A 24,267-nucleotide genomic window follows, 5' to 3' on the forward strand; every position below is an offset into this window, starting at 1 on the left:
TTTGGAAAAAGAGAAGGTGTTTTCTTGTTGTGGCTTTTTTTTTTTCCCCATTTCCCTTTTGCAAAGTATTTTTTTGCAAAAAGGATTTAGACCTGGACTGGTGAAAGGTTTAAGATCTGGTATCTGTCTTGTGAAGTCAGGATTGAGGGAATTGCTTTATGTCAGATGAGAACTGGCAGTCTTGCTTCCCCCAGTGTCCACTTGTTGCTCCTTTCTTTCCTCTTTTTTTTTTTTTTTTTGTCCCCTGCTCAGGGATTAACCAGAACCTCAGTGGTGGTGGGAGTGTTCTGGCAATCTCTCTGGTTTTGCCCCATGCCTTTTTCTTCAGCTTTACCATTCCTCTTGGAGATCTCTGGGGATAATATAGAGCCACAGTGTGATGTAACAGTACCTAAGGGAATATTAACCCATGGAAAAACTGGACAATAAAAGTTACAGGCAAAGTACAGATTTCCTTCTATTTTTTCAGTTCAGTTTGTAAATGGTGTCATATTTATTAATAGCTGGAGTAACATCAGAATGCAGAGCAGAAGGACTTACTGATAGGGCTGATTCAGAAAACAGACACATCTGTGACTGCCTCAGGAAAAGCATCACATAATTTTTCAGTTATTTCTGCTTTCTGGATCAAGAGCAGTAAAATATGGATCCCTACTAATGAACTTAGCACTGAGCTCTAAAAGAAGTGGAAATTTCTCATTTAATAAGCTCACAGCTGTTGTGGGAGAAATCCATGGGAAGTGCCAAAAGTGCAGTGTGTTCCATCAGTAACCAAAATCAAGTCTATCAAATAATGATATATACAGTTTAATGTAAATACTTCCATGTACCTCCTGCATGGCTTAGAAAGGATTAATTTCTCTAAGACCTGGAGGGCTGGTGTGCCTGATGGTAATTATGGGAGTTTTATTTATAACAAATCCAGCTATTTCTAGGTAAATAAATTGTGGTTAAGCAGAAGCATGCTAATGAATGCTGCTGGCATTTTGTAGTAGGTACAATGAAGCTAAGACAAAACTGCTGTTGGTTTCCATACTGTTTGCCAAATTGTCAAAAATATCAAAACGTGTTTAAAAAATCAGCCAGGGATTTCTCCGGGGTGATGGAAGATGTGTTTGCTCAATAAAATCAGCTCACATTTCCTTCAGTGTGTCCCTGCAGGGCCAAGCTTTGGGGGTTCAGCCTGCTGCTTCAGTGAGCTATTGGCAAGCAAGCCCTCTGAAAGCTCAGGACCTCAGTTCTAAGGTTGTGGCCAAGTAGCTTTTATGTGCAGGAATATTCAGTACTGGAGAGTGAAGAAAGGAATCTCTAGAGAGCACACTGGGGAGAGAAAAAATGTACTTTAAATTGTTCTGGCATGCTAGAGATGGTTTCTGACCTTAAACCCCCTGCAACCAGCCCGGGCTAGCTTGCTGCTAAGCAGTATAATTACATTTCTGTCACCAGCATGCATTCACTAGAAAGCACAACTTCATCAGAAAGAGATTTGGTATGGTATAAAAAAGAGGCTAATTGGCTTATGGCTGTAGGTTGAGAGGTCAGTATTAGATTAAAGAGTTAAGAGCATCAGCAAGCAGTTAGACTGAACTGATGTGCCCTGGTGGTTTGGTTAATGCAGCCAAAGAGCTGAAGCATTTTAGGACTAGGAAGCAATAAAGGAAAGAATATCATCCAAAACTTTATAGGAACAAACTCCTTAAAAGCCATGTCAGGAGCCTAATCTAGTAGTCTCCAGGATATCTATCCAGTCTCTGGGATAGCTGTTACTGACTCCAGGCTGCACCAGCTGGAGGATTGTGGACCACAAAGCAAAAATGGGGACAGGCTCAATGAAAATGAGAAAATCCCTGGATGTCCTTTTTCTCCAAGACAAACAGAACCTGATCAAGAGCACTGGTGTTGGCCTCTCCAGCAGAAATAGGGGAGGCAAGGAGGAAGATGAGCATGGAGCTTGCCTGCTAGTGAAGGAGAGGATGTGTTTGCTGCTTTTTTAAAAGTGGGAAGCAAATAGGTTGTCAGTGGACAACCTGCACCTCTTCTGTTTGCCAGTGGGACACAGCTCTTACTTGCAGCTCTGTAGTGTCTGTGCTGGGGATGTGCAGATGCAGGGATCTACACTTGCCCACTTTTTGCTAAAGCCTTAATCCTTTTATGCATTCAGGCACAGATCAACTCCTATGTTCTTATTCAGTCAGCAGTAAAACTACCCAGTCATTTAATAATCATCCCAGATTATTTTAAACCCCTGTAATTGCTGGGTACCTGTCTGAGCTCTTCCACAGGTAGACACTGGATTCTAGAGCCCTGTGCAAATCATCTGCCTTGCACAAAGATGCTCAGGCTCCTTGCAATTGATAGTTTGGCTGTGTTATACTTTTAGGTGAGCTTAGTTCACCAGTTCCCTGCCAAGAAAAGAACCACATAAACAGAGGATTGTTTAGAAACAAAAAAAGTTCCTCTTGACAGAGAAGTCATGTAAATGGGAACAGGAAACTAATCTTCCCTTGTTCTTTCTGAAAGAATGTGTATCTCTGAGGAATGCTGTAATTATGGATTTAGGAAATCAGTCCAGTTTGCCGGGGTGTGAATTTCAGAGTTCATTCAGTCAACCCTCTCAAGCATTTCTCGTTCAGAACAAAAACCACCAGGAGTTTAAATGTACTAAATGAGATTAAAGGAGAGAAATACCTACTGCCAAGCTTTGCTTTCAGTAAAGATCCTGCAAAGATATTTGTTATTGCTTTGGCTGCGAGCCAGAGGAGTTTTGTGTCTGGTAAAATAGAAATAAGTGCTAACCCATATTTTTCCTGTGGGCATCTAGACTAATGATGGGAAGAGCTGGGGCTCCAGAGCAAGGATTTCCATCATCAAGGTTTTTGCATATTCACTTTGAAGACTTTAGTAAACAGAAAGATATCCCTTGCTGGGAATGCCACATAAGTATGTTCTTGGACAAAAAAGAACCCAAACCCAAGTTCCTAACCATTCTGAAACAAGCCTGGGCTGGAACAGATCCATAAGCAGAGAGGAGCCAGGAAGAGCACTGAGTATGAGTCCAAAGGAATGAAATAGCCCCTGGTGAGCATCCAGCAGGGCCTGAGGAAGGGCTTCCAAAGGCTGGGCAGGAGCTCTCACAAACCTGCTTACAAGTGAAGCAGCAGCAGAGAAGAGACCTAAGAAGTCTGATGTCAGTAAAGCTCAGGCCTGGTTTAAAAAGAAAGGAAAGGAATGAGGTTGTTGCTTCTGTTCTTTAGATTTTAATTTAATTCCACTTCAGAGCTTAGAGACCTTTTAATTAAGGTAGTGATACAGACCTGGAGGTCTTTGATAACTGATCTTTCATGCAGCTATTGCCACAAGAAAAGAGTGGAATTTTAGGAATAAGCATGTGCAGAGTAATGATGCCAGCCTGGTATAGCAGGACCTCTATAGAAATCTTTTTAAATAATCCAGAGCCAGAACCAAGTAAGAGGAGGTTCCACCTTTGTTACTTGGAATTTGACCTGAGGAGGGAGAATGCAATAGAGAGAGAACAAAAAAGAGGTTTCTGAATCTCTTCCCCCTTATGCAGTTCCTTTCTCCTGAGAAGTCCACATCTGATACAGGGAGGACCTGAGCTGTAAATTATCTTACCCTGTTGGGGAGTAAATGTGCTGGAATTCCACATCTTTTTGGAAAGGAAGATGGAGCTTGTGAATTCCTATAATGTATGTGACTGGGTATGGGAACATTTAATGGAATGATTGGTTGGGTTTATTGGTATACTGGTTTAGCTAGTTAGGGTTAATATTAGGGCTATCCAAAATGAATGGGAAGGCCTCGTGGTGGCTGGAGCTCATGAATGTCCTGACAAATTGATGAAGTGTAATCCTGTGAGTTAATTTAACAGCAGCAGTGGAGACACAGCAGTGGTGGTTTCATTCCTGTGGCTCTTCCTCTTTTCATATCTGCAGCTCTCACAGTCCTGTAGTGAAGCAGAACTTCAGATCTCTGCTCCTGTCCCCAGAATGGTGTCAAGCTCTGGCAGTGTGTGGCTGTCACTGCTGTCCCTTGCTGTGCTTTTGTAGCTGGAGCTGAGTTCCTGCAGACAGATCCTGTAGTAAGAGTGGATATCCACTACTTCTGATAAGTTGAATTTTGGAATAATCCTGTTTGATAGCAATCTTTCAGGCAGCCTCGTGGCTTAGCAGGAAATCTTCTTTTCCCTGTGTGGGCTTCCATGCTTCAAGATACAAAGGCAAAGAGAGTGCTTTAATGGGGACTTCTCCAGTGAGTTTCTGAAAGTATTTGGCAATTGCGTAAACCTTCTTAGGCTTGAGAGACCAGGGAAATCATGTTGGTTCATACAGGGACCTCAGCAGTGGTGCAGGTCACCTGTGGGCAGTATGTGATGGCAGCCTTTGCTTCCTTAAACTGGAGAGCCCAATTTCCCTTTTGCCACAGGGATACTTCCCTGGTGTATGCATGTGTCACAATGACAAAGGCAGATAGCTCAGTGCTACTTCAGAATACACTGGGAAGGTAAGGTTTGCCAGTTTGTCTTTAATGCACTGTATTACTGGACTTACACAAAGCATCTACTGTGATAAGTAACATATTACTTGGTGCTTTGAAAGAGTTTGGCCTCTTTCCCCATCCTCATTCATCTTCAGTCTTGCCAAGTGCTGGAATGCTCCCAGAAAATATCTCCAGCCTGCCATCGTGGGACCAAGAGGTGTGAGAAATCTGGAAGCATATCAAAACTTGTGGTTTGTGTATTCAGAACGAGTCCCTGGTCCTTTGCTGATCCTGGGAGGAATAATATTCAGCAACTCTGGGGCCCGGGTTAGGTTGGAATTCAGAGGACACCTCTGGAGTGATTGTAAGAAAGGGATTTTAGGGAGAAGCTCAGACTCTCAGGACAGAGTTCAGACTGAAGTGAAGGAGGAAGAAAAAGCAAGTAGGGTAAAGTTACCCTGGTCTGTTTGGTAAGGAGTTGTACTTTTTGTTTTATGTAGTGGCATGCAGTTATTTCTCTCTCCAAACAAAGGTTATTTTCCTAGGCTTAGCCTGGCTCTGTAGCTCCTTAAAGGCCTCAGGACATCAATGACATTCCCTGAACAAGTATTGCAGGTGAATGCACCCTGATTTTGGGTATTGGCATTCCTGGAGTTTTTGTGGGTTGTAGCTGAGGAAAACGAGTTAATTGTGGCTTCAAATAAAATGTTCTGATCTTCCCACTGGGAAAGTCCCCAAAGGGGACAGGGTGTCAGGCTACACCTACACTGCTAAACAAGACCATGAACTGATCTGTGACCCTGAAGGCAAGTGGCACAGCAACACAGCCTCAGGCTGCATCTCTCCTGGGAGATTTGTCTGAAATCCAGAGGGACTGAGGGACAGGATCCCTTTGCCCTTCTGCTGGGTGGCTAATCTGACAGTAAAGCTGATTTTTTGGGACAGCATTAGCACATCTGCATTTGTATGCAGGTGGGTCAGTGTCAGAGCTCAGCTTTACCACCTTCCAGACATGTCATGGTGCCATCCTAACTAAATCCTCCCATTTCTTGAGGCATCTGGGAGGCTGCATGCCTGACAGTTCACTGGAGCACTTAGGAACAATGTTGTTGAGTATTCCACCTTCACCTTTAAACTTCAACTTCTCTGGATTTGTGCCTTCTCCAGCCAAGAAATGGTGGTGTCCATCTTCTGATCAGATACTGAAGTGAAGCCTGGTGACCCTGGTGTCACTGAAGTAAAATGTTGTGTGCAGAGCCTTCCATCTGTGTGGTGGGAAATGTCCTGTGCCCTGTGGAGTGGAGCTGTTGCCAGCAGTTTATCTGTGAGTGTCTCTGTGGGTTGGGTAAAGGTGATATGAAGGATGTCCAGTGCTACATTTCAAAAGTCTCAACCTTTTGCTTGATGTTCTTTGAAAATACTCTCTCTTCAGACTTGCCTTTGAAACCAGAGTTCATCCTTTACCTCTGTCTCATCTGTAGCAGGATGAGCAGATTTTGGCGACATGATTACTTCATCTGGAGGAGATGAATTACTTCCCTCAGGGACTGCCTGACAGAAATCTGGAAGGAATCCCGATGCAGGAAATGTATTTGGATCTCTGTGTCACATAGTTAGCACAATCAGGACCATCCTGTATTCTGGGTATATGAGATCTTGGGTGTTCTTCACCCGGGAGGTGCTTGGAACTTGAAAGCAGCAGTCACTGCAAGAAGCTTCCTGTCTGTGTGGAGTCTCAGTGCTGGGGAATGCACAGCAGTGCTAATCACAGAATCACAACCTAATTTGAGTTTGAAGAAGCCTGTGGAGGTCTCTTCTCTGCCTTCCTGCTCAAAGCAGTGCCAGCTTAGTTATACAAGGTGTTGCAGAAGCTGCCCCACTGGACTCACTGCAGTGTTAGCCACTCTCACTGACACCTCAAGGTCCTGATTGGACTTTCTAGAAGGGTCTGACTCCATCTTCCTTATGATCCCCCATGATAAAATTGAAGAGAGTTATTATATTCCCCCACACCTCCAACATAGCCTTCCCTAGGCTGAAAAAGCCCTGCTCCCTCAGCTTCTTCTTCTCAGTCAGGGGCAGTTCAAGTGATACTTTAAGTTGGACTTCTCTTAAGTGCCTTTGGGAAGAGCTGATTGTATGGGGAGACTGGGAATCTGAATCTCCTGATTCACAAAGCTGAAGCCACACTGCTCAGGCTTTGTTGATAGAAAGAAGACAGACCACTTCCCTGCCATTGGGGTGGCAGTGGCCTCCAGAACTCTGAATTGTGGCTCTGGGTGACGCACAGATTGCTATCTGAAAGTCAGTCTGCTGAGAGATGAATGGGGACTGTTTGGTGCTTCTTCAGTTCAGAAATCAGTGCATCTGGGTAGCCCTTCCCCTGTGAGGAAGGGATCAGCTGAGTGGTGAGAGAGCAGAGCTGCCTCCTCCTGCTGCCTTGGTGCCTTGGCCACGGGTCAGTGCTCTGCTGCTGGCACAAGGAGCAGTTCAGAAGTAGCTCTGGGTACAGTTGGCACCTTCTGAGTGGCAGCTGTGGAGGCTTCCCAGAATTTGGGATCCCCCTTCTCTCACGGAACAGGCTGTGAGCCTGGTTTGAGCTGGTGCTGAGGGTCCCAGCTCCAACCTTGGGCAGAGATGACTTCCGTGCCATACCAGTGGTGCCTTCCTACTGCAGCATCTCTCCATGTGGCACAAATGAAACAGAAACCATAAATACAGCAAAGTACCAATGCAGGTAACACAGTAGGGTGCTCAGGGAGTCACGGAGTGGATTTGGGTAAGAAGGGACCTTAAAGATGATCTTGTTCCAACCCCTGCCATGGTGACACCTTCTACTTGAAACACAGTGAATTGATTGCTTACAGTGGGTTTGTCCTTTCAAAGTCCAGGTTTATTTTCCCCCTTCTAAACTTGCTGTCTCCAAGACATTCAAAAGTCAAATTAGAATCTGACCCTGCAAATAGCAGGTAAATAACTGGTGTGAGTAACTTCACTTACGATAAAAGATGCTGAGGGAAAGTGGCAAATTCAGACACAAATGCAACTTAACACATAGAGATAAAAGTAATCCAGAGTTGGTAAGGTGACTTCCAAAGAAATTATTGGATACTTGGATCCAAAGTTATTGATGACGACAGAGGAATTGCTGATTCCTTGGGTTAAAGTCAGGAAATTCCTAAGCTTGCTCTGCACTGGTTGTTGGGAGCTTTGTAAAGGCTTCAGCTGGGGAAGAACAGGATTTACGGGTCGGTAATCTGCAGCAGTCATTTTGGAGAGCTTTAATCATGGGGTATTGTTGGTGTCAGGAGTTTTTTTGTGTGTGCCTATGGATTAAAGAAGGTATGATATGTCTAGAATTCTGAGAGGGATGTAAACAAGCCTCATGGTAATCTTTTCTTACTGGGAGATGTCGCTGATGATGATCAGAGCAACTGTGCCAGTTTCCTCTTCAAGTGTTCGTTTACTGAGAGCAAAATACATCAAATGTCGTCCCCAGTGAAATGTTTGCATCTATGCTCACATCTTCTGGGGCCAAAGCTTCTACATTCTTGCTTCTTGCAAAGCTGTTGTAGTGGAAGCCTTTCCCCTTTAGTGCAATGTTGGAGTTTTTCAGTTAAAAAAAAAAAAACATAGCTATTTTCTGTTTCAGAATGCAAGATGGAGAGATTAACCTTCTTTCCAGAGTTGTTTTTGTGGTTATAACAATAAATCTATTATCATTAAAATACAACAAAAAAACAAACAAAAAATTTAAAAATCTGCACCTCATTATTTCCAGAAATAAAGCTGACATAATGAGAATTATAAAGAATTTACTCTGGGTGAACTGAAGAGAAATCCAACCCCAAAGACTCTGTGTTCTAGAAGAAAGGCAGAAAGACAATAGGATGGACACAGGGGAAGCTAGAAGAGGGAATTGCTCTGTGATGTTAATAAGAAAATATGTTCTTTTGGGGAGTTCTAAGAAGTGGCTTGCCAAATGCAGCAGGAAGGGTTATAGAGATTCCCTTCACATTGTAGGTGCTTGACTGAGCTGAGTTGCATGAGGCAGAAATGTGGGAGAGGCACAAAGTATCAGAACTGGCATGGCTGGGAGGAAAGATTCAGGAGGAAATGTAGAGGACAGGCAGCATTAATGTGGTTGCTTTTCCTTCCCTTTCCCTCCATTCCCTCTTCAGAGAGCCATTAAAATGCTCAGAGGGATGGAGCACCTCTCCTTTGAAGATAGGATGAGGAATTTGGGGTTGGAGAAAAGGATTGGTTCCAAGGTGGAACCAATTGGGGTTGGTTCCAAGGTGACCTTACAGCAACCTTCCAACACCTGAAGGGGACCTACAAGAAAGCTGGGGTAGAGCTTTTTGCATGGGTGTGCAGTGAGAGGACAAGGGGAAAGGGTTTCAGCCTTGAAGAAGGGAGATTTAGGTTGGACATGAGGAAGAAATTCTTTAATTTGAGGGTGACTGGCACAGGTTGCCCAGGGAAGCTGTGGCTGCCCCATCCCTGGCAGTGTTCCAGGCCAGGTTGGATGGGGCTTGGAGCAACCTGGGCTGTGGGAAGTGTCCCTGGGCATGGCAGGGGGGTGGGATGAGCTTTAAGGTCCCTTCCAACCCTTGACATTCTATGATTCTCTGAGTCAGGTTCTCTCTGGTAACCAAGCCCCTGGTGAGCTGCTTGACACTGGCTCCTTGCTGTGCCATCTGCCTCTAAGGAGCAGCAGAAAAATCTTCCTTCAAATATCCATGAGAATAAATGTGCTTTGGCATCTGGCAAGGTCCCAGGGGTGCAGACTCAGTGCTGGGGCAGTTGTTTTTCTGAGCAGCCTGGCTCCTCATACATGTTACCAGGGATGCAAAATTTCTCTCTGGATTTTCTTCCAAGCCTTTACCCTCTCCTGCACCTCTGTGGTTCACCCCTCCTGCACCTCCTTTTCTTTTTTTTCTTCTTCTTCTTGTTTCCTTCCCTTTTACCTTGGGGCCATCAACAGGTTTGTTTCCTGATCTCTGTGCAGTGTGCCTGCTTTGAAGGCAACTTCTCACCTTTTAGTTCCTGAAGGAATGTGAGGAATGAGGCCCCATGGCCCCAGCCTCCCACCCACCCTGCTGTGTTTGTACAGGCAGTGGGGAAAGAGCCCAGGTGCTGGCAGTCCCTGGGAGCAGGATCTGACCCTGTGAGCACCTCGGGATGGGCAGGGAAGGAGAGATGGCCATGGAGTGTGCAGGGAGCAGGGATGGACTTCAAATGTGGGACTGAGCTTTTCACCACACGGAAAAATAGGTGTTGGGAGTGCCAGTGGCAAGACAGCTGTGGAGCTACAGGTCCTGATCCACCATGTGGAGTTTCAGCTTCTTTTAGCAATTAAGGGGTTTTGATAATAACTGCTAAGGCAGATCCATCAGGAATCAGTCTGGCAGGAGGAGCCAAAGGCTGATCCAGCTCCAGGGGCTCAGGGGTGTGGGTGAGCACAGGGTGGGCTGGTTGGGAAGGAAAAGAGGGAGAGTCCTGCCCCAATTTAGCTGTCCTGACTGTTGGTGTCACTGCATTCCTAATTTTTTTTTTTTCCTGTTTCCTCTTGGAGCTGCTGGGCAAGGGTGCCTTGGAGGGCATTGGACAAGAGAGAGAACAAGAAAGGAGCTTTGGTGACCTTGGTTGTGGCACTGGGACTGCCTTGTTTGTCAGCTCTGCCCCTTGCCCATGGCAGCTCTGCTGTGCCAAATTCCAGCCACTGCCTGGATGGGTGTTTTGGGTACAACCACACAGAGGTTGTGTTTGTGGCCCTGGGCTCTGCAGGTTGCTGGGGCAGGGATGTTTGCTGCAATCAGAAAGCAGCTGAGAACCAGGAGTGTCCTGAGCTGCCCTCCCTGTGTGCAGCTGCACCTGACCCAGGCTCCTGCCTCCACACTTGAGCTCCTTGTGTTTGTCCATATTGGCTGAAGCAATAATCCAGTTGTCACATCTACAGAGGCCTTGAATAGACACAAAGGGAGGAATTTCTTCTGCCCAACCCTGTTTCTCCACAGCAGGAGTGACTTGAAAGTTGCCATCAGTGGGGATAAAGCAGGACTTTCACAGGACCTTTCATACAACCTGTTTCCAAGGCAGGGTGACACCACTGACACCCCTGGGCCCCATCCACAGAGCTGGCCAAGCCTGTGCTGGTTGCACAGGACACCCATCCACACAGCTGTGCTCTTGCAAATACTGCCAAGGCTGGAGGAAACCCATCCCCCTGTTACCTAGAGAAGCCATCCTATTGCCTCTCCCAGGACATCAAGTCCCAGCATCATTTCAGGCCCATGTTTAGGCACAAAGTAGGACTAAACCAATCCAAATCCTTACCCTTTCTGTAATTACCTGCCTGAGAAGCCCAAAGACCTTTATGTCTGGGCAGTCACTGGTTCTGATTTTACTTGGTATAACCAGAATCTGATCAAGTCATTGGTCAGGCTAAATGGCTTTGTGTTCCCTTGTTTCTCTGTACCTGCAAAGTGATATTCCCTGAACAAATAACCACAAAAAACCAGGGCCCCAAGTACCCTGGTGAGCTCTGGGCTGAAGTCCTTCACCTCTTGGCAGGGAAGTTCTGCACTCACTGGGTCTGAGCAAACCCACTCTGCAGTGGGGGGATTCTTGCTGCTTTCTCTGCTTGTCCAGGACCCCCTGAGGATTCTGTGTCCTGAGAGGGGTTAGAAACACCCACGATGGAATTGCACTGACAGGATTTCCTCACCCTTGATTCCTTGCAGAGCACAGTTGGGGAGAATCGATGGCTCCAAGGGCACCTGATCCAGTTGCTTATCAAGTACTGTGATTTGCCCACAGCAGCAAGATGGGCACAGTGCTGCAATGTGCCCAAGGAGATGTTACCTCAAGAAGTGGCTGATGAGCTTCAAAAGCTTCACATCCAAGAGAGGTAACTATATCTGGTTTGTGTCTTTTCAGTGTAGATTACTTATCATACAAAGACTGCATCTTTTCTTAAAATAGTCTGCTCTAATGCTTCTGTGGGGAGATAATTTAGCAAAAGCTTCCTCCATTTACTCAGATCACATCTTGAGTATGTACATGCTGCATTTGCTTTTCAAAAGCCTAGAAATGTCTGCAGGCATTGATAGAAGTGTCTGCAGAAGCCTTCATTCCATACCAAACGTAGCTGCCTCTTTGAGCCAGAGGTTTTTCCATGGGGTGTAACCCCTCAAAAGGCAATTAACAGGAGTGTGACTTATCCACAGACTGTGCAGCTGGGAAGATAAAACCCATAGCTCCATCTCTGCTCCAGGAAGCCTGTGTCATGTAGGGGCTGGGGGAAGGCATGCTGATGGCCCTGCCATTCATGAGGAGATATGACAGATGAGCAAAACCTTTTGTGCCTCAGTTTACTCATCTAGTCATGATACCTGCTGCAGTTGCTGCTAGAAAATCAAGAGAGCCTAATAGAGCAGTCTGGCTGCCTTATTTATTGAGCTAACAAAGCAGCAAGTTCCCAGAGAGGGTGTTAAGACTGTAGAGAACAAGGTGATACCAGCATATAAATGACATCAGTTCTGCCACTGGTCACCCCACACGCAGCTCCTGATCTCTGCAGGTGATAATATTCCTGGAGACCTGAGACTGCACACCTTCATTAAATATTTTACACAAATATTGACTTCCCCATGCACACAAACCCATGGAAAAAAAGTGTTTGTACAGTGAAAGCTGCTATGCTACAAAATTAGTCACACAGTCCCTAAACATAAGATTAGTAAATATTTTCTCAAATAATAAACCATTTCAAGTCTCTGTGGGAAAGAGACTATCCAGAAATGCGTGATATGTCTAAAATAGCTGGATATTTTTTATGAGTTTCTTTCCTCTGATTGCATCATCTGTCTGAGACACCATAGCAATATGCTGACCTCCCAATTACAAGGCCATTTCAAGAGACTGCAGCATTTTTAAAAGAAAATGTGCTGTGTAAGATCCTGTTGTAGGAAGCCAGTTAGCTCATTTCTTCAGGCATCCTCCAACATTCACAGGGTATTAATGTACAGAGGCAAAATTTCTCTGTGTGGAACCATCTGAAACCCAAATGGAGGGAGTAGCACAAGCAAGCACATGGTCTGTGGGTTCAGCTGGCTGTTTTCCCTTACTTTGAAACTTTATTTTATCATTTCTTTGCTGTGAAATGCAGGACAAATGTTCTTATGCAACCTGTGTGAACATTTTACAGGGAAGGGATGGAGGCAGGGAAGCTGGAGAGCAGCAGGGAGGTCTGGGAAGCCTTCCCAAGCCATTGCACTGTAAAGTGCTGAAACAGCTTCACCCATGCCCAGCTGGTAGTGATCTTAGTGTGGAGCAGTCTCTGAGTCTCTTTCTCAGCCAGTTCCTGCTGTGGGGAAGTGGAAGCTCCAGTTTGGACACAGTGCTGGGCAGAGGCAGCTCCTCTGTTCTGTATTACAGTGTATTAGTGTAAAAGCTCAAGGGCAAAAATCAGTAACTCTAAAATGCATTATCTGTGGTGTGGAAACATCTGTCCAGCTTTGTCCTCTGAGTTGTATTGGTTCTGGGAAAAAACTGGGCATTGCAAGCAGGGCTTGAGGTTTGGGTTGGGTGTTCTCTGCAGAGCATACTGCATGTGTGAGTGCTGAGCTCTCAGATCCAGTGTGAGGATATTATATATATATATATATTTCTTTTTATAGGAATAAAAAGAGAGGATGAGTCAAGATGAAAGAGATTATAGGGAAAAGTGAGGAAAGAGAGGGGAAGAGTTGAGTGGCATGGGGAAATAGAGGGCCAGATTGAAATAAGGAGCTTAAGATTTCCCAGTGTTCCTCCAACCCAGATTTCCCCTCATGGCATGTTGCATCTGTTATGTGCAGGGAAGAAGAGGCTGTGAAAACAGACAGTCATGAAGAAAGTAAGAAGAAGGATTATTACCAGCTTCCTATTCCACGGGCAAATATTCACTTCCTACAGACATGGGAAGAGACACAGCAGTGCTGGGAAAAGGTGCTGCAGGTGAGTGTCACCTTGTACTTACTTTAAAGGGTCAAGGAACAGAAAATTCATAGCAGACTGGCACAGAGGGGGCACTGCCCTCACTGTTTCCCCCTCAAAGTCTTGACAGCTCCTTAGCTGCTTTCTTGAGGCTTGTCTGATTGGGGAACACTGGGAATTGCTGTGCCAGGGGTAACTCAGCTTACTCAGCACTATCTCTACAGTATTTTGTATGAGAGCAAAGAGATGGAAAGGAAACACTTGTGCTCTGTACAGAGACTGTGCAGGTTACTTAAAAACATAGATGGTTTCTTAAATGAAGAGGTTTTTGTCTGTGTTGCAGCCTGGGCAGGTTGTTGGCATTGACATGGAGTACAAGCCTTCATTTGGCATGGTTGGGAAGCCTCCTGTCTCCCTCCTCCAAATTGCTCTGAAGGATGAGGTGTTCCTGCTAGACCTGCCAAAGCTTCTGGAGCAAGCTGAGACTGAGGGTGAGAAGGAGAAGCTTCCTCATTTCATCCAGCTGCTCTATTCAGATGCAGCCATCACTAAACTAGGTAATGTGAGCCTCTTCTCTGCTCCTTGAGTCTTTACACTGTTTCTTTTGTGTAATTCCTGAGTCTTCTTGTCATTCTCTCATTTCACTTATCATGGGACCAGTTTTTGTAGCCCTGAGTATTCAAAGACTGCCATGCCAGCTAACAGGGTGACCACTGTAACTGGGAATGATAGAAATGTCTCCCTAATTCAGGCCAAATCCAAGATTTCTGATTTAGTCTTGCCCATAGATTTGGCATTGTCTTCATTCCATACCAAACCCCAGCCTGCACCCAAGCTTGGGTGCTCTAGGGAAGTCTGTCATGAAAAGCTCTCTGGATTTGCTGGTCCTGTCCCAAAGTTGCTGCCCTGGATAGCAGAACTCACTGGCTTTACCTGCTTTGAGATTCTGTTTGGAGCCTTTTGGCAGGAGTTGGCAAACCTGAAGTTCAAGGGCAGATTGGTAATTGCTTTTCACTGCCCTAGCAGATTTTCAGTAAGTTGATCTTAAACTGAGCATCTTTTCATCCAACTCTTCTCTCCCAGTCTTGGTCTGCAAGAGTCTCTCTTAGGAACAGGAGAGCCAAAAATCTGCCTTGTTCCCTAGTGGTCTTTCCATCAATGTTTGTACATATATTGTCAGCATCTTGACTCTGAGCTGCAGTGCATGAGCCACGATTTGTGTTTTTCTACCTCTGTGGGTTTTTTATCTCCAGGTTATGGGATGTCTGGAGACCTCAGCAGCCTTGCAGCCACTTGTTCTGCTTTGAAAGACACCGACAAGCGAGCACGAGGTGTGCTGGACCTGCTCCAAGTAGACAAACAAGTAAGGATGAACACCTGGAGTTATGGAAAACTGTGTCTCCTGCGTGTGGCTGTAGATAACTGTCATGCATGACTTCACAGCATTGTATTTGTGTCCTCTATGGGCAGGGAGATGGCTGAAGGAGCAAAAAGGTACTTTCCACTTGTGGTTTTGAGGGTAATGTAGCTCTGTAAAGAAAGACAGAAGCATTTGGGTTTCATCAGCTAAAAAGTTAGAGCTTGTTATGCTAATAACTTTCTTCATAGCCTTTATAAAAACTATGAAAAAATAATTGAACTGCACAGCTTCATTCATCTGAGATGATGTTTCTGAGCACAAGTCATACTTGAACTCTGAGTTAAATTCTTGTAGAAACTCAGATATTCCATTCTAGAAGCAGATATTGTGGAGTTAATGATTTGTAGAGAACTCATAATGTTTCAGAAGAGCTGCTGGTGGATTCAGCACAGAAAGTTTTGTTCAGCTGAACTCCAGCTGTCCCTGGGTTAGTACAGAATCATTTCTAGCAGTCTGCAGAAATGTTAAGGACAACTTTCTAGTGGGTAAAATCTGCAGAGTGTGTTTAAGGCTATGGCTTGGGGTGAACTCATATCTCTGGGACTAGTAGCTTAACCTGGGAAGTGTTGTAGGGTCTGAGGTACCTGCCAACAGTTGTTGCCCCCATATAATCTGTGAAATGGCAACTGCAGGAAGGTTGTTGCCTGCTGTGTTACAGGAATACCTTTTTTCACTGGAACCAGAAGGAGAAAGGTTCTGAACTATGGTTGCTGTTCTTTTATTGAGTTGGTTTTCAACAACCACATGGCTGAGCACTCTGCAAAACTTTGCACAGTCAGTCACAGCCCCACTTCTCTGATGCAATGCTATACAACAGTGCAATTTTTTCCCTTCCCTGGCTATGAAACAGATTTCTTTCCAGCAAGTATGTTTGTTAAACAAATAACCAGATGCAGTATATATCTAATGTCATCCCAGCCCTTGTCTGATGCAAGGGGATTCAATATGCCAGGCAAGAGATAAAAATCAGAGGGTTGGTGTGTGACCCCACCCACTGGAATAGGAGGTGTTGTAGAAGTTATGTTGGAACCATTTATTTTGTGTCTTTTTCTTTCCATCAGCTGCAAAAGAGCTTCACTGACTCCAAGAAGGGTGGCCAGAAGGTAGATGCACTGGAGCAGAGCTGTGAGGATAAAGGTTCCAGGCAACAGGAGAAAGGACTCAGCCTCATGGTGCAACATGTGCTGGGGAAGCCTCTGGATAAAACAGAGCAGCTGTCTAACTGGGAGAAACGGCCTCTGAGGGAGGAACAGATCCTCTATGCAGGTGTGGTCACTGACTCCATGGCAAAGTGCTCCAGATTGCTCATTACAGGCTGTGTTTGTCTGTTGTCTGTCACCAGGAAAATCGTTAAGTAGAAAACGAAGAAGATGGCTTGGCAGATTAGTTCAGAGAAGCCAGCAGACATTATGCTTCTCTTTTTATGGCCATGGCTTCAATGGTTTTTAAACTGCCCAGTGAATCATTATGTCCCTTATGAAAGAATTCCTGAGCTTTGCAGATTATGTCTGATGAAACATCACCCTCCTCTCACTGGAAACTCCTCTCACTGGCTGAAAAGAAGAAAGTCCGCTTCCTTCTGCCCCATTTTCTCAGCCTTTCTGAGGGCAAGTGCTGTGTTCATTTGTCACAGTGAAGTGCATGGTAGAGCAGGGTGAAACCAGGCAGACCCAGTGGCAGAGACTGCAGCAGAGAATTTGTTCTGGGGAGGGACTGGGGGAGTTTAGCACTGATTACACCAGAGTCAGAAGTCTGGGTCTACATCTTCTCCTGGGGCATCAAAGGACAGTCTACTAAAGTGACCCAGCCCTCTGTTAAATTCAGCTATCTTTGAAGCTGACACAGTTCCCACAAAAGTTAATCACTGGGACTTGCAGAACTGGCTGGGACACTGAGGCAGTTCCCGTTGCAAGGCACAGCAGCCGCACGGCAGTGCGTGTGGGCAGGTGATGGCAAACAACATGGTTATTACTTTTTAAGATATTACATCTAATGGGGAAGTTACCTGCCCAGAGCCAAGATGTGGTAATAAACCGTGGGCTCAGGAACAATGGAGTGTAACGTGGGTTGGCTGGAGCTATCAGACCTGGTGGTTTGACCAGGCACACTACAATTTGCATTACATTACAGGCAGAGATAGCAGAGGACCTGTTGCTTTTTGGGCTCCTCTGCCTTGGCTCTTTGAGATGGTGTCAGAGTGCAGTGCTCATGGAATCAGTTTAAGAGTGCAGGGTGTGATGTCAATAAGCTGGAGCTTCACAGATTGTTCAGTGATGTTTACAGAACTCCAGGATCTTCCTTGCAACAGGAAAGCCTCTGTGTTACTTTTGCATGAAACCAGCTGAGGCTCTTACTCCATTTTTTTCCAGCTTCAGATGCATACTGTTTACTGGAGATCTATGAGAAAATCTGTAAGGATCCAGCAAGCTTTGGTCTGAGCTCAGACCTGACTGAAAGTCTGGTGGGAAAACCAAGCATAAAACCCATGGCAACGAAGCAGCTGCATAAACAAGAAGTACCATCACCTTCTGGACAGGTTTGTAACATCTTCAAAGAGCTGTGTGTTGCTCAAGACCCCTGCAAATCATATGTTGCTGTGTCTCTGTCATACTACTAGCTATGCATGGCATGCCTGTTTGTGGGCTGTTCTCAGGACTATTGCAGAAACATCTCCCTTGCTCCTTCCCTTTACATCCCTCCCAGGATGTGCCTGGGTTCAGCTTTCCCTGCAGTTCAAGGTTCATTTGTCTTCACAAAACACTGTGGCAGGTCTGTGTGACAGAATTCAGCTGACCTTGCTCCTTCCATAGCTCTTCAGTGCTGTGGGTTTGAATTCTGTGGCTTCAAAACTTTGACTTCCCTGCTTTAACTGAGCTCCTACACTTTGGTTTCACATTGGGAATGCCTCCTTCCTTGTGTCTGGAGTAGAAGTCTGCAAACTTAAAACCAAGAAATTGATCTAAGAAGTCTTTCTGCTGATGGGTTGTTTCTGTCTCCTGGCCACCATCACACAGCCCATGACTTTCCTTCTCTTGCAATGTCTTGTGACAGACCCTTTAAACTCCACTGGCCATAATTTGGAACTGGGTATCTCTGATTGGAATGGGACTTGTCCTTCTCTCTCAGGAATAGTTTTACTTTTAAAATGCAACCATCTGGTTGTTCATGCACCTACAAAAATATGAGCAGAAAAAGGTTTTTTTATTAGCTGAGAAGACTCACTGTGGCTGTGTAGCCTTTGGAGTAGTCTCAAATGTGTCCTGAGCCAATACTTTTCATGGTTGGACTGAGATGCTATTGATTATTGATTATTTATTATAGATTACAGCCACCTTTCCAGGATCCTCCTGTTCAAGCATGTGTAAATGTACAATATCCCATTAGTGTCAGGCAGTAAAACACAAAGCTGCTCAGGAGTTTCCAAACCACTCTGTGTTCATGGGAATATTGTATATTATAGCAGATCTGACTGGCTGCTGCAGAGGTGGGAAAAGTAAGTACTTGAGGCTTGAATTACCTTGTGAACTCAGGGGTCATCTCTGTGTTCTCTACAGGCAGATCCATTAACCAAGGAGTAGTTGGTAAAACCTGGACTGGGACTCAAAGAAGCCAACTTGTCCTGGCTCTGCATCCTGCATGATTCCAAGCCCTCTTTCCCAGTATTTCCTGGGCCACAGTCTGAAGTGGGGCTAATGATACTATTCTCCTTTATAAGCTTTTTGCTTTCTGCTGGCATGAAACATGAGAAAAAAGCTGCATATGACATTGCTGGCCATTCAATAAACACTCACTAAGAGCCAGCTGCTACTCTCTTACATCTCTCTTACAGAAGCAGCAGCACAGGATTAGTGTCTTCCAGCTACCTCAAAGTCAGAGCTCAGCTTGCTCTGGTATCACAGCACCATGTCTGCATCCACCACAGTCCTTGCAGGAGTTGGTGCCAGTGCTGCAGAGCTTTGAGTGCATGTGCCAGCTTCTGGGAAGAGCAGCATCCCCCAGGCTGAGCATTCAGCTCTCAGTTAATCTGCCCAGTCAGAGCAGGTGTATCTGCATGGTGTGCTGCAGCATTGCCAGGCCTGAGTCCTCTCCTGCAGAGCTGATCTGTGATGCTGCAGTGACTCTGGTTCAAAAGAGAAATCCCTGCAGAGGTGGTGGCTGTGTCCTTCAGCCAGTTCAGCTGATTCAAGTTCCTGGAAGCAAAGCTGAGCATTGGAGGTTCCTCAGTAACTTCCCTTCTCCATGAATTTTGCTATTGTACTCTGAGAGCCTCTCAACAACAAAGTCTCCCACTGCAGGAACTGCCACAGCAGCAGACATTTGAAATAAAATAAACAGAATTCAGGCACTACCTATTTTTAAACTTTCAAAGATAACACAGCTGACGTGGTTGCTTTGTCTACCTGCCTTTCCCACTGTCTGGCCCATCCCCTTTCCAAATCAGAACTTTGGCACGTGTATATTAATTGCAGTCTAATTCCATAGGGAAATAGCAACCTTGAAGATGTGTTTCTGTGATTTCATGAAAATCACTGTCCATGTAATTCATGGAAGAGCAGGTTGGCATTTCTCCAGGGAAAGGCTGAAGGTCTGGGTTTGGTTCTCGTTCAGAATTATCTCTATTGTGTCTTGCCTTCAGCCCAGGTGTAGGTGAGTGATGCAGAAAGACATGAAGGAGCATCTAGAGGTGTTGTAGAGCATGGGGGAAACCATAATAGAGGTGGGAGGGGACAGCTGGACTTTTCATGGTGAGTGAATGCAGGGAGGTGAAACACAAAAATACTTGAGATCAGCCCTCTGGTCTGCTGCTGATGGAGCTCTTTTTGTTCTGTAGCAATGCAAAGGATCTACCAAGGAGACCTCATGTTCCTCTGCTCCCATCTCCCCAAAGGATTTCAAGGTGGTCTGTGACAACATGCTGCAGGGCCTTGGGCGTTACCTTCGCTGCCTTGGTGTCGATGTCCAGATACTGGAGAATGAGGATGATCACAGGAAAGCTGCTGAGGTCAGTCCTGGGGGGTGGGTGTGTTTACAGCTCCCATCTGTGTTCCTTGGAGAAGGTCTCCTCACCTGGAATCCTGCAGCCAGTTTTGAGGTCCCCTCTTCAAGAGAGGCAGGGATCTACTGGAGAGAGTCCAAGGGAGAGCTGTGAGGATAAAGAAGGGACTTGAGCATCTCTGCTGTGAAGAAAGACTGAGAGCCCTGGGGCTGTTCAGCCTTGAGAAAAGAAGGCTGAGAGGGGATCTTATCAATGCCTATAAATATCTGAGGGGTGGGTGTCAAGAGGAAGGGGCCAATCTCTTTTCAGTGATGCCCAGTGACAGAACAAGGAATAATGGGTTTAAGCTAGAACATAGGAAGCTCCACCTCAACATGAGGAGAAACTTCCTTACTGTGAGGGTGACAGAGCACTGGCACAGGCTGCCCAGGGAGGTTGTGGAGTCTCCTTTGTGTTCCTGTGTGTTCCTGCCCTGGGTGATCCTGCTTTGGCAGGGGGGTTGGACTGGATGATCTCTAGAGGTCCTTTCCAATCCGTATCATTCTCTGTTCTGTGCTGCTGACTGAATGGCTGCACCAGTTCATCACTAATGCCAAGCAGGCAGCAGGTTGGCAGGGGCTGCCCAGCACTCCCATCTTCCTGTGTCTCTGCTGACATCAGGTTCTGTGGCTCAGGCTGAGGAGCTGCTGGCAGCTGGTCCCTACAATAGTGCATGGGCTCAGTTCTCTGTTTCCAAGAGATGGGAGGTAAGTGGATCCCAAACCTTGTTTGTGTCTGTATGCTGGGGTCAGTGACAGCTGGGGTGTTTAAAGTCATGAGAAGAACACAAGCAGAGTGTGCAGATGTGTCCTGCAGTCTCAAGTGTAGCTGATGGGGAGGTGATGGGAGATTTGAAACAAGAAAAAAATCAGGGAAAAGAACCCCAAATTCACTTTGGTTTCTGGTGGACTCCAGTTTGGGCTAACATGGAAGGTGTTGACCTGCCTTGTGCCTGGGTCAGTTGAGCAGAACCATAATCAAAGGTAAAATGTACCTAATAAATTGCCATATAACAGCCAAGCTGGTTACCATCTTGTGACATGACTCCAAGGTGATCAGCCACAACTTGCAGTGAAATGTTTCAGACAGGAAGAGTCTCTAACATGCTCAGGGACACTGAACATGGATCTGGACTTCCATAACAGCTTTGACCTCTCAGAGCAGAGCCACATGGCTCTTCATTTCAGACATATTTCTGCTACACCAGAAGTGGAGCTCTTCAGCCCACACAGAGTGTTGCTATCAAATGTGCACTGATCCCCCAGCCTGGTGCACAGGATGTTTCCTCTTCAAATGTCTGCTTGGCCTGAATCCTCTGCAGGCTCTAACTTCTGCAGAAATAATTAATATCTCATCTCTGCCAAACTTTCACAAGTCATTTAAACAAACTAGTTCTCACTGCCTCCCCTCAGAGCCCTGTCTCTGCTTCTCATCCTGATACCTTATCGTGCTATGAGCAGGATGTTTTACATTGCTTTCTCTATGGTGACTGGACAAACATCCTTTCACTATCAAAAGCCCTTGGACTGTTACTGTATTGCAGAGCCTTTGATCTGTGCTTGGATAATCAAAGATAAAACTAGACTCCTCCTACCCTGCTTTATATCTGCCTAGTCCTGATTTAACAGAAATTTAATGTTGACCATCATCCTACACCCAAAAATGTGTCAATGTTATTGCAAAGGCCAGGAGAAAGGTTTGGGACTTGGTCAGTGAGTAGAAGATAGAAAATTTGGGTGTTGTCCCAGCAGTCTTGAACTGGTGTCACCCGGAACACAGAAGTGTGTACAGAGTTAGAGTTTGTTCTTCGTTGAGGTCACTTCACTGAAATCAATCTATCAGGCTGATATCAGTTTCTCAGCATATTACACATCCCCATGTGCCAAGAACTCCTGAGCTGCCTGGCATTTGCTCCTTACTGTTCTCATTCCTGCTGCTTCCTAAGGTGACTTCAAATATTGGTATAAAATGAGTCGTGTCCTTCATCCTCTGCTACTTGAGATCAAACTTGAAAGCCTGAGAGCTTTGTAGGTTGTGCTTTGGCAGCTATGGATTGCTTTCTTTTTTCTTATAGACTGATGTGTGTTGCAGGGATTGTTTTGAAGCTGAAGTCTGTGTCCTGTGTGCAGCTTCATGTTGTGCTGATATTGTTGGCTGAATGTTTTATTTTGGTCAACAGTTGTCATGGCAAGTTTATCATGCCAGTTCTGCAATCTCAGACCTGCCAGCCATGAGAACAGGACCTGCAACATCCCAAGCCAGTGAATTCCCCTGTTTGCCCATATCTGGGTGTTGTGGTGTTACCAGTTTGCACTCAGTGAATTTAATGGTTCCATTTAATTAGGAATTGATTGGAGAAGTAGAGGATTAAAAGGTATCTGCCATAATCAAAGAATCACAGAATCATTTTGGTTGGAAAAGACCTTTAAGATTATCAAGTCCAACCATTAACCCAACACTGCCAAGGCCACCACTGCCCCATGTCCCTCAGCACCACATCTCCACAGCTTTGAAATCCCTCCAGGGATGAGGCAGCCTGGGCCAGGCCCTGACAACCCTTTCAGGGAAGAAATACCCAATATTCCCTATGTCAAACTCCACTGACACAACTTGAGGCTCATTCCTCTTATTCTGTTTCTGGTTATTTGGGAGAAGAGACCAAGTGCATAGACAAGAAATCTTTAAAAATGGAAAAATTGCAGAAATTCATACTGTTGGTTTATTTTTTTAATGGACTATGCTCTTAGTCTTCAAAATCATGCTCATCTTTAAGAATAGTTTGCACACCAAGGCAAACCTTGTATCTTTTGAAGTGTGGTAATATCCAGAAGGGTGGTAGAACTGGCTTCCTGCAGTTCCCATGGTGTAGAAGGTTCCCTTGCAGAGTTACAACAATTCCCCCAAAACTCCAGGTGAGTCAGAGAGGAGGGCCAGGCATGGATGGATCCCAGGATCCAGTTAGAGCAATGTACACCTAGATCTGAATTTTCCCAGACTGGTTTGGAGCCATGGGACACAAAGGGGCCATATAATATTGCAGTAAGCAGAGCTTCATGTAATGGGGGAATCTAATCTCTGATCTCATCTCAGCTTTGAATGTATTTTTCCATATTTTTGATGTATATGAATTCCTCAGCTTTGCTCCTCTTTTTATCTCCCTGCCAGTCAGCAGAGTAAATTTGTAGAGGACAGATGAAGAATTGTTCTGCCTTAAAGGTCAGGCCTTTCCCTTTTGATGTTTGGTCAGCAGGAGGAGAATGTTTTTCATTGGAGACCTTGATACAAATGGGTCTGCATTAAGAAACAAAACTGGGCTGCTGGTTTCAGTGTGGTCCCTAAGGCCACATTATGAAATCATGCAATAAACTCTGTACAATTTAAGGTTTTCAGGAATGCTGCAGAGAATTTTAGGGTTGCAGTGCCAGCATTACAGCAAGTGCTCTGCAGGGTTAGACTGAATGTGCTCACAGACCTATTCAGGTCTTGCTTTACTGTCTGCTTTACAGGTAGGGACTTAAGGGTTGGATTGAGGTTTGTGATCCACTTCTAAAGTAGATCCATGTCTGTACTTTTCAAGCACATGTCCTGAAACAGATGCTTTCTGTCCACTCCTTCTTTTGTCTGAACCTTGCTGGACCTTGCTGGCCTAAGCTCAGGCTCACAGCTTCACATCTGCCACACCTTCTCTCGCACTGCTGCCTTTCAGAGGGAACACTGCAGGCTGCACTTTCAAGGGCACGTGGCATTACCCAACACGTGTCATCCTTGGCCTTGGCAAATTTTAAATTAGAAATCTACAGCCTTGTGCTGCTGTTGCTTGAAACCTTCTTTGGCCTTAATCCAGGATCCTTTATCTTGTCACAAATCATTCTGCTCTTGGTGCTGGCTTTGAATCACAGGCTCTCTCTGGGCTCTCTCCTCAGTATCGTCCTCCCAGGTCTCTGTTGAGTAATTCATTTGTGTTCATTCATCTCTGCAAGGTGAAAGTTGGCTGAACAGACAGGCACGTTAGGCTAAATAATAATACCAAGTTCCTAGGGAGTGCTTTCCATTCAGAAGGTCTAAGCCTTTTCCAGAGGAAGTTGGGATTTTTAATAGATTGTGAGCCTGAGGCCAATGCCCTCTCAGCAGCACTTGGGATGACACCCACCCCTCCACACTGCTCTGCTTGTGCTTCTCCTTGGATTTCCATCTCCCAACACACATATCCCAGATGGTCCCTGTGCTGCCTTCCCTTATTTCTTTCAGAGGAAAAGAAGGAACAGTGCCCTTTTCTCCAGCCCATATCCTCCATGGTTTCCTGTGCTACCCCATGGCTTTTCTGGCTCTGCAT

General features: G+C 45.5%; 1 protein-coding gene across 7 annotated transcripts in view; it reads left to right on the forward strand.

The window, feature by feature from the left end:
* The window catches only part of EXD3 (exonuclease 3'-5' domain containing 3), a 215,484-nt gene that overhangs the window by 89,514 nt on the left and 101,703 nt on the right, over positions 1-24,267 (forward strand). For all 7 annotated transcript variants that reach the window (XM_030461428.1, XM_030461430.1, XM_030461425.1 and 4 more), the window contains 7 exons: positions 11,244-11,410; positions 13,362-13,500; positions 13,823-14,036; positions 14,733-14,842; positions 15,961-16,165; positions 17,269-17,435; positions 19,731-19,901. In XM_030461428.1, the coding sequence (XP_030317288.1) occupies positions 11,244-11,410; positions 13,362-13,500; positions 13,823-14,036; positions 14,733-14,842; positions 15,961-16,165; positions 17,269-17,435; positions 19,731-19,901 (1,173 nt within the window). The remainder of the gene's footprint in view (positions 1-11,243; positions 11,411-13,361; positions 13,501-13,822; positions 14,037-14,732; positions 14,843-15,960; positions 16,166-17,268; positions 17,436-19,730; positions 19,902-24,267) is intronic.

Source organism: Calypte anna, chromosome 17 (assembly GCF_003957555.1).
Source record: "Calypte anna isolate BGI_N300 chromosome 17, bCalAnn1_v1.p, whole genome shotgun sequence".
NCBI classification, from domain to species: domain Eukaryota; kingdom Metazoa; phylum Chordata; class Aves; order Apodiformes; family Trochilidae; genus Calypte; species Calypte anna.